Source organism: Anopheles nili, chromosome 2 (genome assembly GCF_943737925.1).
Source record: "Anopheles nili chromosome 2, idAnoNiliSN_F5_01, whole genome shotgun sequence".
In the NCBI taxonomy this organism is placed as follows: domain Eukaryota; kingdom Metazoa; phylum Arthropoda; class Insecta; order Diptera; family Culicidae; genus Anopheles; species Anopheles nili.
The window spans coordinates 10,252,112-10,271,911 of record NC_071291.1 but is presented as its reverse complement, the minus strand read 5'-3'; the positions used below and the strand labels follow the sequence as shown (position 1 = coordinate 10,271,911).

At 48.2% G+C, this 19,800-nt stretch overlaps 2 protein-coding genes across 2 annotated transcripts; one reads left to right on the top strand and one right to left on the bottom strand.

Moving 5' to 3' along the window:
• The first annotated feature begins 1,294 nt into the window (after positions 1-1,294).
• On the top strand, positions 1,295-10,195 carry LOC128721724 (ATP-dependent RNA helicase bel). The gene is made up of 3 exons (XM_053815502.1): positions 1,295-1,467; positions 5,125-7,507; positions 7,613-10,195. Exons 1-3 carry the CDS (start codon positions 1,423-1,425, stop codon positions 7,717-7,719), a joined length of 2,535 nt encoding a protein of 844 aa, XP_053671477.1. The 5' UTR covers positions 1,295-1,422; the 3' UTR covers positions 7,720-10,195.
• A 1,262-nt stretch (positions 10,196-11,457) lies between these two features.
• Positions 11,458-18,873, bottom strand: LOC128721550 (ribosome-binding protein 1). Its single transcript, XM_053815311.1, has 8 exons — positions 18,406-18,873; positions 18,163-18,336; positions 17,228-18,094; positions 16,987-17,062; positions 16,521-16,906; positions 15,504-15,599; positions 14,768-15,334; positions 11,458-14,678 (listed from the first exon to the last, which is right to left on the bottom strand). The coding sequence occupies exons 1-8, from the start codon at positions 18,871-18,873 to the stop codon at positions 14,556-14,558; spliced, it is 2,757 nt and encodes a 918-aa protein (XP_053671286.1). The 3' UTR covers positions 11,458-14,555.
• Between the last annotated feature and the right edge of the window lie 927 nt (positions 18,874-19,800).

Below are 19,800 nucleotides of genomic sequence, written 5' to 3'. Positions count from 1 at the left end.
TGGCAGTATTCGGCAGGGGTAAAAATTGCGTTTGAAAATAGCGTATGCGGCGCACCGCAGTGCTGCAGTCAGATCACGGTTCCACGGCATCTAGCGCTAGAGATCCTTCTTCCACCCCCACCCTTACATCATGTCGTGCGGTTACCGTTCGTTCTCACGTTCTTTCTCTCGATCCCCACGGCAGCATTAGTCATAGGCCCCTTTTTTTCGCAAACGATGCGCTCCATCATTCGTCGCTAAAGCTTTCTATTCTTCTTACTTTGCTTCTTGAACTCGCAACGACGCGCTTCTTGTTCGCTGCTTTACTCTCGCCCTTACGCGCACATGCCCACAGCCGTTGTGAGCAGAGTGTGCGTCGCCGCGATCGCTTCATGCACGTCGCGTCAAGGTGTGCGTGTTGGTAATGGAACACGTCTGGCTCTTGAAGGAAACGAATAATAAAGCGCTGCAGCAGCAGCCAGACAAGAAAACGAAGAATTAGTGCGCTTAGCAAAGAAAGAAGCTCGCGATTCAAAGAGTTACACTCACTAGTCGTAGCAGAGCGGCGTGCCGCGTTTGACCGTAGTATTTCATTTTCGTCCCAGCGAAATTATTCGCGTTTATGATAGCATCATCTGACAGAACTTGTGTAATAACAGGGCTTTAATTCGCAAGGTAAACGATATTAGTCACTAGTTCGCGAAGAAAAATTGTCGCTAGGCGTTACGCGTTGTGAGTCTGAGATTTATCGACGGTTTTTCTAGAGCACACGTGAGAGAGTATTGAATACGGAACGACGGCAACGACGACTTGACCCCCTTTTCAATTGTTCTCATTTTGCAAGCTTTGAGTTTTTTTTTTTTGTTAAGTGAACTAGTTCCATCGTAGTATGAAACTAACCGTTCATCAAGCGGTGGCACCCTAGTTTTGCGAAGTTTTGAAGCTCATCATATCGTGAAAACAACCTCTCGTGCTGATTGTTGGTGGCTTTGTTTCAATTTCAGTCGATTACATCGTCAGTCCTTTCGTCAGTGGGCAGAAGCAGCGGCAGCAGCAGTAGTGTGCGATTGTGTCCCGTGCATCTGAATCCAAGATAGCCGTGATACTCTGCGCGCACGCACGCACGCACTCAAAAGTGAGGTGCAGATTGTGAGTGAACGAAAGTTTGTGGAAAAACGATTCCGGAAGCGTGCGAAAAATTACTGTGAGTTTTTGCTTGCTTTCCGTGGTTTCCGTAACACTAGCGCAACCAAGCTCAGTCCAGTGGTGTGTATGTGAGCCGTATATGCCCCGGTGAACGCGAGAAACCAACAGACAGAAAAAGGTGACCCAATAAACTGTTCAACCAAGCGAACATTACAAAAAAAAAACAATTGATTGCACTTTCGTCCCAAACCAACGGTGGAAGGAAGACAACAAAACCATACGAACGCTCATTGTAATATGAGTAATGCTATTAACCAAAATGGTACAGGTCTAGAACAGCAGGTATGTATCATCGTTTCTCGATAGCCCCTAGCCTAGTGTATAAGGTTTGTTGCTAAGGGCGCGGGATCGTTACTATTGGAAGCGTTCAGTTTCCGCTCATGTGCGTGCGTGTGCGAACGAAGCAACCGTAGTGTGGTGCTGCTGGTGAGAGGAAGGACACAGGCGACGTACCGAAGGCGTTCTGTGTCAAGGATTAATTCTCGCGTGCATCATGAGATTTTCCACGCTGCACAACCAACCAACCGACCGACCTTCCTTTGCGTCCCTTTCGCTCAGACGGTGGTGGTGTCTTCGATCGGCTCTTTGTTAGGTTATGGCGCATACGACGGTCACTGTCGGCGCTTCGCCCATGGTGGTGAAGCTGTCACACGTCCGTTGCATTTCAGATCCGTTTCCCGACGATGATGACGACCTCTACCCAGCGATCGGAAGGTTGTTTGAGTGGCGGTGCACTTAATTGTGAGCAATTTGCATCACGCTTTGAATCATGCAAAAGCTAGTAAAATTTTCCTCCTACTGCTATAGATGCAAAATAATGGCTTATAAAAAGTGAACGAAAGATTGTCCTTTTCGTAACACTATTTTACGTAACTCTATTTGCTCGCCGATGGAAAAGAGTGGCTTCTTTTCCTCAATTACCTAGAAGTAAACGTTCAACACGAAAGACGACTTCAAGTGGATACATCCTAAGAAAGAGTGCACCATCTCAGCTTAAAGTGAGAACTAACGAAAGAAGAAAAAGTTGAACGGACAATAAAGCAAGGGTGGGTTTTTCGCAATAGACAGCATCGATCTAATCTAGTAGTGGAAATTGAACAGCAAGCGCGGTACATCTGATTAGCATTACGACAGAGCCCATAAGTAGTAGTAGTGCAGTAGTAGCACTAGTAGTAGCATCAGTAGTAGTACGGTGTAGTTGCACTGTAGAAGTGCTACCGATGCATGTGCTATGTGGATATGTAGTGGAGCATAAGTAGTGCGAAACGAACCCCCTCCCCCAAGCTTCGTCGTGTGCGAAAGCTTTGGGTGAGCTTTTCCGGCGTGCGTTGGGGTGGCGTTTGGTTCCTCTCTTTTCTCGTGCTCTTTTTCGCACCCATTTCCTTCACCGATGCTGCTCACTTTGGGTGGTGAGTTGGTGGCTTGTGGGACTTACTCATGCCGTAGGAATCATGATTCACATGTATTTTGCTTTGCTTTTCATCACTGGCTGACTTGCTTGATCATGCTGTAGATGCTGTTGCTGAGTTGTCTCAATTTCTCCCTAACTCTCCTGACTTAGCTTCTTTTGCTTGCTCATTTATAACGGTTATACGAGTGCAATCGCTGGGATGTACGCCAAACCAATGACTTGGTTGTGTTGCGAATGAGTCCACCTTCCCCCTGTACCTGAGCCGCTATCTCTCTTGTTAATCACACGATCCGTATCACCATCGCCCGTGGATTGTATTGATACTCGAAGAACCCGGAAGAGAAAAGCATTAATCACACAAACTAGCTACCGAGTGGCCCTTAGCGAAAAGGCTAATCGTGTGAAAATTTACGAATTTTTCCTTCCCGAGCAGTAATTTCATCACCGTAATGAGTCATATCATTCGTTTCCAACAGCGCATATAAATTGCGAACCAATGTAAACCTGATAAGTTCATTGTGATACTGGACTCCCTAGCACACCAGCAAATGTGTTTGCAAAGTTGTATATGATCGGCTGGTGTTTACTATTCAGATTCCGCAATTCATATGATATTTTGTTTTCCTTTTTTCCCTTCATCAAATCATTCAAGGTAACGTCGTTATGGTAGACGTTTCTGCTATTGCGACGTTGTCATTTGAGCTCTGCAGCGCACTTCATTATCCGTCCCTTTCTCACTGAAATGCATCGCTTGCATCGATCCAGCCACGCTGCAGGGGAGCGGAACACCATTTCGAAAAACACTGACGGCTGGCTGGCAGTCAATACAGGCTTATTCTCGATTTGCGCGTATTTTCCAGTGATTTTGTTTTTCTAAAAATATTTCGCTTCATCAATATTACGCCCCCCATACCTGATCGGTTTTGGCTCGTTTCGGATTGGAAGTTTTGCGTTTCATTCCGCATTTGTTGTTAGTTAAATCGCTTCTTCCTAAACCACTATTACACCCGCTGCGTTGATTTCACATCAGGTCGGGTTTCAAGCGCAGTTCTAGGTCACCATCACCATCATCATCGCTGTATGCGAAAGGCACGCGCAGGCACAAAGCTCACGATCGCGCGCGGCATCAAGTGACACGAGCAAGGATCGTGATAGTGCTACAGACTTGCCCGGACCTTGTTGACCGCGTGTGTGTGTGTGTGTACTAGTCACGTTGCGGAAGTTAAGATACTTCTGCGCGTGGCAGCTTCTCCACGCTGCTGCGCGTTGCCTTGAAGTGGATTTTGTTGTAGTGTAAGGAAATAACTCCCCTTTATCCGCTACAGTAAGCTTTAGCTCTGTTATTAAGCTCTAGCTAGTGTTGATCGGATTGTTTATTATTGAATTTGAGCTACTAATGGTTCATTATTATTTTGAGTTTTTTTTTAGTATCTTTGATTCTTATAACGATCGAATTAAAAGAAGAGCATACGCTTATGTTTGAAAAAGAAATCCCCAACACCAGCATCGCATAAATTATGGTGCGCTTCGCTCTCACTGTATTGTTCCCTGTGCAGGCGAAATAAATCCACACCATCGGAGCCAAATGGCGGCGAGAGAAGGTTTGCTTGGTTTCTCCACATGGCCGGTGGTTTTAACAGTTTAACGACCCCATTTTTTTGCCGCGTTGCTTTTTTGTGCCGACTACGCCAGCGGACAATGAACGCGAGCATATTCGTGTTTCTTCTTCTCTGCTTCGTACCGGAGAGCAGCGCGTGGTGGCGTGGGGGCTCTGTTTTTCTTTCCCGTTTTTCTCATCCTTCTTCCTACCGAACCGTTCCACACGCGCAAATCGATGGGGGGCCACAAAACCTGCGAAAACGCGCACGATGCCCCCTTCCTCCTTCTCTTGCCATTCCGCTCGTGTGACGAGAGGGTGGTTAGTTTTTTTTTGATGTTGTGTGTTGTGCTTTGCAAAACTGCACGGTTTGTTCTTTGCCATGTTCGTCATGCCTGTTGGATATAAACTGTCATGGGGTGGGTAAGGATTGGGTTGAGGAATACCCTAGAGCGACATCAATCGATCGATGTGTGCGTGATTCGTTTTGTTGTGTGGGGAGCGGAACCGACGACGGGACATGGGATTAGTACAATGAAAGATGGTGTCACGGTTTTAAATTCGCTCTTCCATTTTGTCTGCGCTACTTGACGTAGTAGGCTTCGTCTGGTTGATGTCTCGCGTATAAGGGCCGTTTACAAGATAAACTTCAGTTCTTGGCAGTAAAATCTCAAGCGCTTTGCGAACTCTCCCGTGCGCACAACGGGCTTTTGACAAGGGTTCGACCCTCGCTTGCTCGTCTATGGTTATTAACAAATTGCAAAAGAAGCCCGATAATATACAATTTAATGGAAGGATTTTTTGGAAGGAATCAGTCCCCCAGGCATATATAAAAACACAGCCGTAAAGTGAAACAGTACAATTGTGCATAACACAGTGTGACTGACTAATAAGCTCCTGTTTTTTTTTCTTCTTCCCCAAAACCCAACAGTTTGCTGGTCTGGACTTGCAGCAGAAGCAGCAGCAACTTGGCGGCGGCGGCGGGGGCAGCAACCCAGATTCCGGAAATCCTAAGTATCCGGCCGCGCGGTACATTCCACCGCAGCTGAGAGAATGTGCTGATAGTGGTGACTTTCAACCTGCTGAATCCGGTGCTGGCGGCGGTCCTACAAGCGGCGGCGGTGGTGTCGGAGGCGCAGGTGGCAGACGAGGATTTGGGGGCGATTCGAACCGGAACCGCGGCGGCGGCGACTACGGGCGGTTTGGAGATCGCGACTACCGCGGCGGAGACTACGGCAGGCGTAGCGGCGGTGGAGGTGGCCGCTACCAGAACGATCGCCGGGGCGGCGATTTTGGCAACTATGGCCGCGGCGGTGGTGACCGGGGCTTCAACAATGGCCGCGATGGCGGTTTCCAGCGCGGCGAAGGAGGAGGGTATCAGAATTCTGAGGGTTACGGAGGCGATCGGCGGGACAACTGGTCGTCGTACGGTGGCGCTCGTGGCGGTCCGGGTGGTGGACCGCCGGCCGGTGGCCGTGATCGGCCGATGGATATGCCCCCACAAAACGATCGCTGGCAAGAGCCGGGAGCAGCGATGGGCCCGCCGGGACCGGGAAGTGTCGGAAGCGGTGGCGGAACCGGTCCTGGAGAAGGAGGAGGTGCCGCCGCTGGAGTCGGTGGAAGATCGTTCTATGATCGCGGATCGAACGGAGGTGGCGGCGGCGGAAGCGGACGTTGGCCGAGTGGTCCCGATCGGCGTGACGGCAGAGGAGGTGGAGGATATGGAGGCGGCGGCGGCGGCGGTGGGTCCGGACGGGGCCAGGTGGACTATACAGTGCTCACGGAGCAGGACGAGCGGCTGGAGGCGGAGTTATTCAAACACGGTAACACCGGTATCAATTTCAGCAAGTACGAAGATATTCCCGTGGAGGCGACGGGTGAGGATGTGCCGGAGCACATCAATTCCTTCGACGATATCATGCTGACAGAGATCATCGATAACAACATAAAGCTGGCACGCTACGACAAGCCGACGCCGGTGCAGAAGTACGCCATCCCGATTATCCTTTCCGGGCGCGATCTGATGGCGTGCGCGCAGACAGGTTCCGGTAAAACGGCCGCCTTCCTGGTGCCCATCCTGAACCAGATGTACAAGCATGGGGCGGCCGCACCGCCTCCGAACCGACCGATGAACCGACGCAAGCAGTACCCACTGGGATTGGTGCTGGCACCGACTCGCGAGCTGGCAACGCAGATATTCGAGGAATCGAAGAAGTTCTGCTATCGCTCGCGCATGCGTCCGGCCGTCCTGTACGGTGGCAACAACACGCAGGATCAGATGCGTGATCTCGAGCGCGGTTGCCATCTGATTGTGGCCACGCCGGGCCGGTTGGAGGACATGATCGGCCGCGGCAAGGTCGGTTTGGACAACATCCGCTTCCTTGTGCTGGACGAAGCCGATCGTATGCTGGACATGGGTTTTGAACCCCAGATCCGGCGCATCGTCGAAGAGAGCCGCATGCCGGTGACTGGCGAGCGACAGACGCTCATGTTTTCGGCCACCTTCCCGAAGGCGATCCAGGAGTTGGCGAGCGATTTCCTCTACCGCTACATCTTCTTGGCGGTCGGTCGTGTCGGTTCGACTTCCGTCAACATTACGCAGACGATTTTCTGGGTGGAGGAAAGCATCAAGCGCTCCCATCTGCTCGATCTGTTGTCGAACATTACGACGCAGAACGATGGCGACGACGAGAACTGTCTCACGCTGATCTTCGTCGAGACGAAGAAGGCGGCCGACTCGCTGGAGGAGTTCCTGTACAACCACGACTACCCGGTGACGAGCATCCACGGCGATCGCACGCAGGCCGAGCGCGAAGAAGCCCTACGTCTGTTCCGTTGTGGCCGCTGCCCGATCCTGGTCGCGACGGCCGTCGCCGCCCGTGGGCTGGACATTCCGAACGTGAAGCAGGTGATCAACTTCGATCTGCCGGCCGAGGTGGAGGAGTACGTGCACCGCATCGGGCGTACCGGACGTATGGGTAACCTCGGTACGGCCACGTCGTTCTTCAACGACAAGAACCGTAACGTTGCGAATGGGCTGGTGCGTTTGCTAGCCGAGACGGGCCAGGAAATTCCCAACTTCCTGGAGGATATGACCAACAGCCGCGGCTACGCTAGCAGTCGTCGTGGTCGTCCGCAACGCGGTGGAGGTGGTTCCACCTTTGGCTCTCGAGATTATCGTCAGCAGAACAGCAACCGTTCTGGCGGTGGATCGCGTGACCATCGCCCGATGGGTGGTGGGGGTGGAGGAGGAGGCGGTGGTGGTGGCTCCCGTGGCTACGGTGGCGGAGGTGGTGGAGGCACTGGATATGGTGGTAAGTTGAAAGCCATGTTTCACTTTTTTTCAAATAATATCGTGCCTTAATTAATTTCGCTTCTCTCCCTTTCTTTTTCGGTACTATCCATTCCTGATCTCGTAGATCGTGACGATGGTTATGGACGCAACGGTATTGGTGGCAACTACGGTGGAAGCTACAGCAACGACGGCGGCAACGGTGTCGACTGGTGGGCGGGTGATAATTACTGAGACCAGCCAGAGCGGTCGCTCCACGCTGGCTATACTCTCACCGCACGCGGCAGCGTCACGAAATATTATCGGTGAACAAATAGCAGCAGCAGCAGCAGTAGAAACATAATTAACCAACCAATATCCACACACACACACACACACACACAAAACATACACCGGCAGAACGAATGGACTCTCTCAACAGCATCATCTTTTCAACATTAAACACCTAGCAGTATCGATAACACGTTTTGCAATATACTTGGAAAAAAAATCATAATGCAAAAAAAGGAAATAGTTAAAAATTTGCGTGTATAAACAGGCAGTGGTAGGATAAAACAGATCCACAGCAAGAACAAGAGAGAGAGAGAGAAAGCGATTCGTATTGGCAAGGTTAAAGCTAAGCTAGAGGAATGCAACAGGAGTCTCACTACAGGTTTGTCCTACGGTAGACGCAGATTACAACGCGTTGTTGAGGCCCTCGGTGTACACACAGCGAGATGAAATACCAACTGCAAATAGAGCATGGTAGAAGGATGGTGTATCCAAATGAGTTTTATCGTACAATGCAATGTAATGTGCACGGAGAAGGCGAAGAAGAATGTATGTCCTTCGTTTATGAATTTATGTTTCTTCAACCGTTACCCGCGGTAACATTTTGAATTTACGGGCGGAAGAGTGAAGTGTATTAAGCCGATATTTGTAACACTTGTAGGCGCTAGAAAACGCTAGAAACTGTGAAATAGAATAATTTATTTGCGCTATCAGCCTGGAGGTCACACACACACACACGCTGACCCGCGGAGTCGTGTTTGACCCATCTCAACGAAAAATCTCGCCGTGTGTTAAAGAGGTCCCTCAAAGTGGATGGACTTGAGCGTGAGAATTTAGTAGGGTGTAACGAGCATAAACACATAAGCATTAAATAAACGTGTGTGAGAGTAAGCATAGCAAGGATGTAGCTAACACAAGAAAGAACAACACTAAAAAAACAATCTGCGCAAATGAACAGTAGAGAAAAAACGAACTCCAATTAGATTTTTTTGAACAAAACTCTGATCAAACATTGCTGGCCCCCCTTGAAGTTGTTGAGTCAACCAGAGTAGACTTTTGACATTCTTATGTTTTTTTCATTCATTAGCTACCCAAGGTAATTCACGCCACGACACGCTGATTGAAAGAACGTGCGATCGCGCCAGAAAAATGGCACACACATTTCCTTCGCTCAGTGCCGCTCCATCTCTGAGCATGATACAATTATATATTAACATTGCCTGTTCCCTGGGCAGAAGAATAAGCTATAGTAAATGCACCTTTGTGTGGTGCATCTGCGTGCGGTAGATGCATTCTGTTTGAATAGTTTCAATTACAACTCCGTTGCGGCGTTCACTTGTACGTACGGTAGGCGAGCAGATCACGGATGGATTGCTGTTGCTGTTGTGCAACACCGCCCAGCACAGGATCCATCGCCCAGCCAGGACGTGGACCCAACTTATTTTTCTACCACCTATGCGCGAGTCTGCTAGAAAAGGTGAAGCGAGAAGGACAGAAAAAGAGAGGACGAAACTGAGCATAGGAAGCAGGGGGTAAATGATGTCGATAAAATCGTACGATACCGGAACGGGTAGAATGATAATGCGAGAGAATGAGACTACTAGGAACAAAAAAAAAACAAAATGACCATGTCATAATTCTACAAGGACGAGTTTGGGTAGGGAAAGGGTATAACCACCGCACCTGTACTTTGCTGTGTTTGTATCCTGTTCAAGTAAGCGTAAGAATGAGCAACAACGGTCCTTTCTTCTACTACACACGGTACACGAGGAATTCGCACCCATCGCCCGAAAAGTGGGAACAAAAATGCATTCGGGCCGAGTGGTGAGGGGGTTAGAATACAAAGTGCAGCGCCACTGGGCCGCTGATAGGACATTTATGTTTAATCCGATCATTCTTTTTTTTTTTAAACAACTGCAAAACGCTCCACCCGGTCCCACGGATCGTACTTAGACCAGATGTAAAAGTGAACCAGACCGCGAAGAGAAACATAAGGAAACAAACACACACACACATCCACACCGGATCACGCAGCTGGGCATAACTAACAAAATAGCTAAGGAGCAAGAAAAATGGCACCGGGGAATCGGGTATCAGATCGGCGAAAAGGATATACGGCGGCGACGGATGAAACATCAACACCACGCTACGATTCAGTTAGTTTACTAGCGAAGAAGGAGAGCCGTTTGCAGATGATAGAGGCACCGAAGGGAAGCCGCAAGCAGATAGGCCTCCCTATCGGTGATATGTGCCGGTATGAGAATAAGGACGACGTATGGTATAAAAGCGTGCCGCTTCCGATTCATGCAATGTCAAACGAAACATTAAACAAAAAATGAGCCGAAAATAAAAAAAGATCCGCCACATCTGCATAGCCATTCGGACATTCCTCCTCGTGGTTTTGGAGATGATGCGTGATTGCGATCGGTGCACGTAGAAGTGAAGGAAGAAGAGTGCGTTTTTTTTACAATCCTGAAGTGCATCTACACCGGTACATAGAAAGAAACAATCCTCACGGGCAGTTTTGCTACTCTTGCAAATTGTAGTAGATTTGAATTGACAAAAAATAATTATTTTAGATATGGCTGCTGGTAAGTTGGCGCGAAAGTAAACGACAGACACGTGGGTTACTTTGATAACACGATTTATCTTGAAACATGACGAGTGGTGTTTTTTTTTCTCGTTCTGAACGAGCGTCGTGATTGGAGAATATTCGATCACCGTTGCACCATGGGCGCGAAGCACGCTAAACGGACACTGTTTTGATTGTTCGCTGCAATTTCATTTGGTTTCGCAAAACAAACATTTTCAGTACATTTGTTTATGCCACCGAAAGTTATCTCACACTACTGTCCTATTTATTTTGCGCTCTAAATGAAGAAAACGTAAGTGGTGCAACAGAATGTATCCGATTGTAATTTTATGGCTTATGGCCACCAAAGATCCCACAGTGCACTTAAAACGATAAGCGATCGATGGCAAAAGAGATAAAATGCGGACAACCACGCGCAGGAAAGAGCGGCTGTATGGCATGGTAACGCTAGAGAGAGCAATCACATTTAGCTAATGCGTGCAAGCGAGAGCACTAGCGTCGTAACAGCTGCGAAGCGGTACCAGGCTAGAGGTATCCTCTGCGACACATGCTCGCCTGGTACTATCGCTGGTATTTGGATAGCAAAAATCGACGGCGAATTTCTTCATTTCTGCGAGCGGCGCGCGCGCGCCTCGTGATCTCTGATGACGTCATATCGGTGAACCTCTGCGACACATGCTCGCCTGTTACTTTCGCTGGTATTTGGATAGGCAGAATCGACAGCGAGTTTTTTTCCATTTTGCGGCGCGCTACGGCATCTTTCTGTTTTTGAACCGTGAGAAAAAAAAATCAATTCCGGGAAACATGAGTAACCCAATGAAGGAAGGGTTGATGTAATGCATTGCAACAATGCAATGGCCGGACGTGCGTGTGTGTGTGTGTGTGCGCCAAAGGAGATGCACTGAAGCTCCCCATTTTAAAGGGTGTGATTAAAAGGATTAAACAATTCGAAGCTTTCGTTTGATGGGTTCCGAGTGAGGCGTTTTTTCGACAACAGATTGATCCCACTGCACATCTGGCACCGGGGGCCCAGGTTCGTCATCGTTCCATTTTCTTTCCCTTTGCTTTTCTTTCCAATCAAACACGTGGACTGCATTTTGCATCGTGAGTCATATATTATTCTGCATTTATTCCAATTTTCTTGTCGTTATAACTGTCACTTGCGTATCATTCCGTTACATTTTTGTGTTTTGGGGGTGAGTTCTTTTTGGAGGGAAGGGAGGGGTGGCAGGCGGCGTTGGCGGGGGTTTCCTTCTTACACACCCAGAGCCAGCGATCATCTCGACGAAGAGCGGGGGTGTGGTTTTTGCTTTATTTGTTTAAAAGGGAAGAAGGATCTTTGAACGCAGTTCCTCCTTCCACCGCTGCTGATCATTCGTCGTTACAGTTTTTTTGCCTTTTCCCGGTTCTCTGCTGGGCTAAATAATGGTTTCCCCACATTCCGCTTCGCTGCCCTAGCCAACATATTACACGCGCATACACGGGTATACTTAATTTTACCTTAAAGTGGAAGCTGGACTGGAAAGATTTGGGTGAGAGATTATGCTAAAACGGTATAGCTCTGGTTTCTTTTCATTCCTTGCTTGCTGTTTGTTTGTAAATACTAAAATGAAGAACGAATGTGATTGCGAATGGGGAATGGAACGAAACAAAACCGCCGTTTGCGCTACGTGAATATATTGCCGTTTGTGACGTGCGACTCCTTCGTCCCCTCTTCGGGTGGTTTTCCTGTTCCTGCCCCGGTTCTAGCGCTATTCAGCGCAACTCAGCTTCACTCTATTTCTTCCCCCTGCTATCAGATTAATTGGGTTTCTTCTGCATCTCGGCCCCTCCCCCGAGACTACGTTACACTTGTTATATCCATCCACCCGCCTGCGATGATGCCATTTCACTATGAGCCTATTACATTACTTTCTTTACTATTTGCGTGTGTTCCTTTATACTCGTTTCTAATATAATAGCCTATCATTGATAGACACGAAAAAAAAAATCATAATAATAATAATAATAATAAACAAAGTATGCGCAAATTGCTCTCCCCTTTGCGATGAATGAATTAACTTACTAGTTAGGGATGTTTTACTTTTCGTTACTTTACGCATCTCCTTGCTGCACTCTTGTCAGTATAGGAGTTTTTGCCCGTGCTCTCTCTCTCTCTCGGGGTACTCTTTCATCGGTTCGATTCCGGTGGCCACCTTGAACCTGATTCGAACGGGCTGAGAAAATAAGTAAAAATATCATGAAGCTCCTGAGGTGCGCTTATGACAAACCAAAAAAGGGAACCCGGTTCTGATTAACTCCCGAGCTCCTTGGCACCGCAAAGCACGTGGAACACGAGCGTAAATGTGCATGTGTTTGGGGTTCGATGCAATGCAGGCGTGACATGCAAGCTCTTCAATCACAACCCCACGAAATGTGCAACAATGCGCAAAAGGCCCGATAAAAGAAAGCGCGAGAGGCTTGTGCTAGGTCGAGTAACCTAATACCGGCCACTGCGTGCAACCTTTTTTCAGCCCACGGCGTGCAATTGTTCGTTCACTTCTTCACGCAAAACAAAACCCAAAAGTTAGTCCCTTTGAAGAATGTATTTTACACAACTGTCCCAAAACGATTGTAAAACATCTATTGGCCACAGATATCAATGTAGGACATACACACGCACACGCACAATTACACATTCATGCATACATACACGCACGTCTACTTGAGTCTTCAGTTACGCTCTTTCGTTCCGATCAAACACGTGCACCGAGGAGTGGTCACCGGAAGCCGCGTGTGTCCCGTGTCCCAGTACCGGCATCTTTTGAATGAAAGTTTGACAAAGATGATGCTGGCTCCAGGGCTGAGCGAACTGTCGAGTTATAGCTATTCGCATTGCGCTTCGAACGATACGATACCAGTGCATGGGGAGTGAATGGAGTCCTTCACAACACCCGCGCACCCGTGGCGTATGATTTCAGGATTCAATTGATGCTTCCGAGCACAGCGGAAACAATTCTGACGGAAAGACGGGAAGGTGTTACACAAAAGAAAAAAAAAAGAGATACACCAATACATATTATAGAACATAGATTAGGCTAATTGTTATATCACCGCGTTTAGAGGCGTAAATACATTAAACACAAGTTCCGTTTCAAATTGAGTCACAATGTTTAGGGTAAATGGAACGCTAAATGTGGAACCGAACTCAGACAAACGAATACACATTACAATCCGGAAAGGATCTCGACATGTCTATGAAATGCAAAACCATCCACTCATTTCGTGCCCTTTGCTCTCTCTCCCTCTCTCTCTCTCTTTATCTGTCGCCAAAAATGTCCTACTCCTTTAGACAGCACATAGATTGGATGGGATGGTGATACTCAGGTGTTCAGGATTCTTAATGTGCACGGGGGCACTGTAATGATGGGATTGTCCAAAGAGAGAATATCAAATCGATATTTGAATGGAGAGATATTCTGGGGAACGTTTACGAGTTTGTGTGTGTGTCTGTGTGTTTGTATACATAAATAACTCCCCGCAAGGATGTGATTTTTCGCTTTAATTCCGCTGTATCGCAACTCCATCAATTGCGGTATTGTTATGGGTGGTACCGTTACGTTAACTATGCGAGCATCGTGGACAAAACTAAACAACAATAATCAAACAAACACAAAAGACGTACAATGCACAAAAGGACTAACACCTGCGTTTGCCCTCGCCGGATTCCGGGCCGTCGACGACGACGACGACGGTCCCACCCGTTTCGTGCAAGGTGTTTAAAACCCTCATCCTATTGCTCACGCGGTCTGCTTCCACTCTCTACATGCGCGTCAGTCGTATTTGAGTCATTTTCTGTTCTCTTCTGCACTGCGCCCTGCCCGACTAATGGCCTACCTATTGTTTAACTGGTGCGTGTCTCTCTCGCTCGATTGCTCCGCCTGAGGAAGGGAGAGAGAATTTTCCTCCCCCTGGTAGCTTACCCCGTTCAAATCGCATAATTCCTTAAAATTCGCAGATCATTCATCATCCCCACCTTATAGTTTCGTTTCTGTGTTTCTTTTTTTGCATTGTTTTTCTTCTTCAATTTTTTGCACTCAGTGTCCCCGTTTTAGTACGACGATGCGTTATTCCTTCCCTGGGCCAGTTTGCAACACACACAAAAACGTGCATCACTAGCAGTAGCACCCTACTCTGCGCGGGGCATGACGAACCCCGGGCACACTTCCTACTGCCCGACGGCACCGGCCGATTTGAGCAGGCTTAGCTCTTTATCCTTCGCCTGCACCACCGTACGCCAGTGGACGTCCTGCTCGATGACCTTCGCCTCTAGGTTTTTCAGCATGTTTTCCTGGCATGACGAGAAGGAAAAAACCTCAATTAGTCGACGGATCTTGAAGCCTCCCCCTTCCTCTTATCAACAGCATCCCCTCCACTCACCGTATCGGCTATGATAGTCTTATACTGATCTACGGTTTTCTGCATCTGCTCGTACCGCTGTGCCATCGCCTGCTGTTCGTCCTCGGAACCACTGTCACTGGTGCCGTTCTTGTTCGTGACCACCACCACGACATCCTCGAATAGGCTTGTTTCGTGTAAACTACTATTAACGCTGTTATTGGTATTAAGATTATTATTAGCGATTATATTGCTGCTACTGTTACTCCTACTGCTGTCACTGTTGCTGTTGCTGTTGGCAGTGCCAGAGCTTGGCTCTGGGTGGCTGTTCGCGGCCACAGGGACGCTCGCACCGCTAGTACTGCTGCTACTGTTGGTGTTGGAAGTGGTGTGCGTTCGCTGCAGCTGGTCGCACCGCTCCTTGATGCATCCGACAGTCGCCATGAGCCAGCTCTGGAAGTCGGTGGCATCGACGGGCAGGGCGGACACCACACCGGTCGGTTGCAGCAGTTGCACCAGCAGATCCTTGGTTCGGTTCTGCTCCTCCAAAATCACCTTACCGACGTCCACCTTTTCTGCGTTGGTGGCGGCCAGCTTCTGCTGCTGTTCCTGAAGCGAGGAGAGACAAACACAAAGCATCCACGTTTTAGTGAAAGTGTTTGGGGCGTGCTTGGGCAGAGCATTTGATAGTAATCATTTTTTCTACGATCTCTTTCCCTGCATTCATTTTTTTTTCACTACTTCTTGATGCCCTCTCATCACCTGCATCGACACTTACAACTTTCTCGGGCACCCCCGCCGACGTCATTTGGCCTCTCCGCCGCTCGGAATCTTGTAAAGCCTCAACCAACTTCCAGTTCTTTGTCCGCAGACTCTGCGGAAGGGCCGGTTTTTGGTGTATTGGCGTGCCACCGTGCAACAGATGCAGCAGAAGGTTTGGGTTGTGGTAGTGGTGGTAGTAATGGTAAGGATCAAACGAAACGTGGATCAAGGAAACAGTATTCGATCCAGCATTGTGTGGTGTTTCGAATTGTTGTATTGATTTGATCGCAAGGGCAAATGCAACGAAGACAACAGGATATCGCGTGCATAAAAAAGGGAACAGAAGAAAATAAGAATAAACACAACGTAAACAAAAAATGCTGATAAAAATAGTTGTGTTTACGGTTTTACAGAAATATTATGTACTATATTGAAAGTAGGAAACGTTTGTGCTGAATTTTAATTCCGATAAGTGCGTTTAAATGAATGATACGTACTCCATCATCAATCATTTGATGCTTCCCTAAAACTTTACAACATTATAACACAAGCTCTCACAATAAGTGTAACCTTTCATCCTTTTAAACATGAACTTTTACATAAATGTTAAGAATTGCTCATGTTCCAAAACGTAGCATACAAGAAATTTGTCAATTTGATGTCTCATACATCTACCCGTTGTTCGGTTAGTAGCCCCAAAAAACACATAACATAATTTCTTTTTAACATTTAGCATAAATATTTTACACATATTAGAAACGATACAACACACATGTTAGTAGAATGCATTCCTGATAAAATACCAAATTTTCAGAAAAGCTTATAACCGGTAAATCAATTACCAGCAACATATAGGATAGTAGCAAAAATACTAGATTTGCATAATTCATTTGTACAAATATGGGAACAGTGCGAACGGATCCCCCAATGCTGGCAATAAGCAGCATTCCTTCGTCTTTAATCGTTACTGCAGATTTAACCCAAAATTTAAGCGACACACAAAACCACACAGCGAAACAATCGGTACACTTACGTCATTCTTTTGCCTTTGCTCTTCCAGCTGCTTCTGTAGCTGTTCCTCCTTCGCCTTCAGCTCGTTCGTCTGTTGCTTGTAGTCCGTCATTTGGCTCTTACACTCGACCAGCTCGTTTCTGAAGACCTCGAGCTTCGATTTGGTGGAATCTAAGGCATTCTGGAGGTTGCGGATCTCAACCCGGTTACTTTCGTCCACCTGGTTGTTGGCGTGGGCAGCGGCCGCCGCAGCAGTGGCAGCCACGACTGCCTGCTTCTGTTTCGCCTGCAATTCCGCTTTGAGCTGCTCGATCTCGTAGCTCTGCTGCTGACATGTTTGGTTCAGCTCGTCTTTTTGACTAAGCTCCAGACGTAACTGACGCAGATCGTTCTCATAGGCGGTTAGCTCTGCATAAAAAGTAAGCAAATATAGTTTAATCATACGAGTACGCCACCACCGTCTGCCTTTTGTGGTTAGTCTTACTCACCTTGAACACGCTGTCTCATGAGCTCATCATTATTGTGTAATAAAATCTCGTACTCAGTCTTTTTCTTCATCATCTCCTACAGTGCCAAACGTATGAAAAAAGGTAGATCCGTAAGAAATTTGCGGCACTATCTTATCAGTTGCAACAGAGCACAGACTCAGATGGCGTTGAATGAGTTAATGATTTAAATCTGCCATGCCATCGCATGCTGTCGTTGATGCGTGAACTTTTACACACTTACCTCTTCGGACTGTAGTTTCTCGTTCAGCAGCTGACTTTTGGCCATCAACTTTTGCTGCAGCAGCTGCAGGTCGTTGTTCAGCTGTGCGATCGTTGACCCATGGTCCTGCGTCGAAGCATGCTCCTTCGAGAGCTGAATGTATTTTGCCTGCAGCTGCTGGAACTGCATCGACAGCGTTTGCTTTTCGTTCATCGTCTTCTCCTTGAACGTGTTCAGCTCCTGCGTCAGAAGCAGCACCTCATGCTTTTTGTTGTGCAGCTCCTCGACGTACCCTTTGAGTGCGGCACCGGTTTGCACCTTCTCGCTGTTCAGTTCCAGTCGAAGTTCTTTCAGCTTGAGCTGCAACCCAGCAGCCGCCTGCTGCTCTTCGAGCAGGGCCGTCTCCTTCTCTTGCAGTTGCTTCTTCAGCTTCTGCAGCGGATCGGACGGATCGTTCCATTCGGACGGATCCTTGGCCAGCGTGTCCTGCTGCTTGTTCAGCAGAAAGTCGATCAAAATCTGAATGTCGTTACGCGGCAGGTCCGCTTTATTGAGGATGTTCACTAGCGAGTGCACGTTGGCCACGTCGGCCATCTCGGCGGTCAGTTCCTGCGTGATCAATTCATTTTTCTTCCGCTTGTTTGCTTTGTCCTTTTGCGCCGACAACGCTGCGGCGGCGATCTTGTTGTTATCAGCGTTTGATTGTTTCTTCACCTCAGCAACGTGTACAACAGCCACCGGTGAATGCTGTTGCTGCTGCTCAGCAGCATTAACGGCCGCAGTACCCTTGGGTGACAGCTTCGACTGATGTTCCTTTTTGTTCTTACTTTGTTGGCGTTGTTCCTTCGGTTGCTGATGTTTTCCACTCTTCGCCTCTTCTTCGTGTTTCTGTGGAACGAAAAATTACCAGTTACAGCATCCATTTGCACAGCTGCCATATGAACGAAGGATTTTACCTGTTGACGAGCGATTTCCAATGCATCTTTCGGGTGAATTTCGGCAAAGTGATTCATCTCCGGAACGGACTCCACGGACTTCACGAGCACCGGTTCGGTCTTGTTCACCAAGATGCCCCCGGTGGACTTTTGCTTATTTTTCTTACCACTCTGCTGTTGCTTGTTATCCTTCTTCTAAAAATGGTACATAAATAAATAAGTAAATAACACTCTCCCACGTATTCGCATCGCAGGCACGCTCACCTTGTTGCTGCCGGCATTGTCGCTCAGCGGAAACGGTTCAGTTTCGGCGTACTCAACCGTCAGATTCGTTGCCTGCCCGACGCGCTTTTTCGCGCCATACGTCAGTGGGTTGATTTCTTCCTCGAGCGGGCTCTCGGACGAATTTCCGTCACTTTCCGGATCGAGGACCTCCACGCGTTGCTGCTGCTGCTGCTGCTTCGCGGTACGATTCTTTTGGTTCTGATTAGCGTTACCACCCGTGGAGTGTGTCTTTTTCGTTCGTTTGTTGGCCGACTCCTTGTTCGATTTGGTCGGCGCCGCGGCCGGGGCCGGTGACGTCAAACCGAGGATCTTCTCGCGCATTTCCCGCTTCTCCTTCAGCATCTCTTCGAAGGATTTGCCGTTCGGTAGGAAGCGGCTAATGAACAACATCGACAGCAGGGAAAAGATCAGCACGATTACGATGAACCACAATGTATTCAGATCCATCTTAGCATGATTTTCTGCACGACACCGGTGAATGGGGTAGATACTTTGGCGCACGTGGCGTAGTTCTGTTTCACCTCCTCCTCCTCTGATATTTTAGGTCAAAGCAACCAAAATGAACCGTTCCCGATCGAACCGGTGAACCCAACTCCTAGTTCCTTCCGAAACGGCACTGATGATGTGCAGCTGTAAATAAAAGATGAACCGAAAACGCGTCAATATTCGTCGTCATGCCAAGGGTGCTGCGCAGTGTGCTACGGAGTTAATTGTACAATACGGGTCCTAGTACGATTATTTGTTAGGTCGGTAGCCGGTAGCAAGAGCTGAAATGGACGCACGCACGCAACACCAGCAGAACTCAATCAAACTCCCATCTGGTCCAAAAGCCTCCCCTTATTGGGTTTTGGGATCCAGCCTCAGAACTCCGGGACCTTTAGCCTCGAGGAAATTACGCCAAAGTGATTCTGTGCTTTGACTATGGCCTTCAAAAGTCCACGCGATAGCCCACCACGAGGAGGTTCGTTGTTAATGGCTTAAAAACCAGCATGTGCCAGTGTTGCTGGGCTGCGATCAAGTGATCGGTTGTACTTTGACACCAGCGGCGGAGTGTGGCACACTTCTCCCTGCGGGCCACTTCCCTCCTGCGCGTGGTGATAAGTTACGCGCCATTTGATTAGACGCGCTGGTTTTTTAAATCTTTATTCCTCGCGACTTGGGAAGCACTTGTCGCTAAATGTCGCAAACCAAACGGGAGTTGTCAGCTGATTTGATTGATTTTAATAGCTTTATGTCGCGCGTGTGTTAACCATGCAAACATACCGTCACAGGATGGTCACTCGCTTTAACGACGGATGGGAGGCTATTTACGCCCAATCCCGTTCCAAATGCCTCTCGATGTCACAATGGTACCACAGGCGAACTGAGCTTATC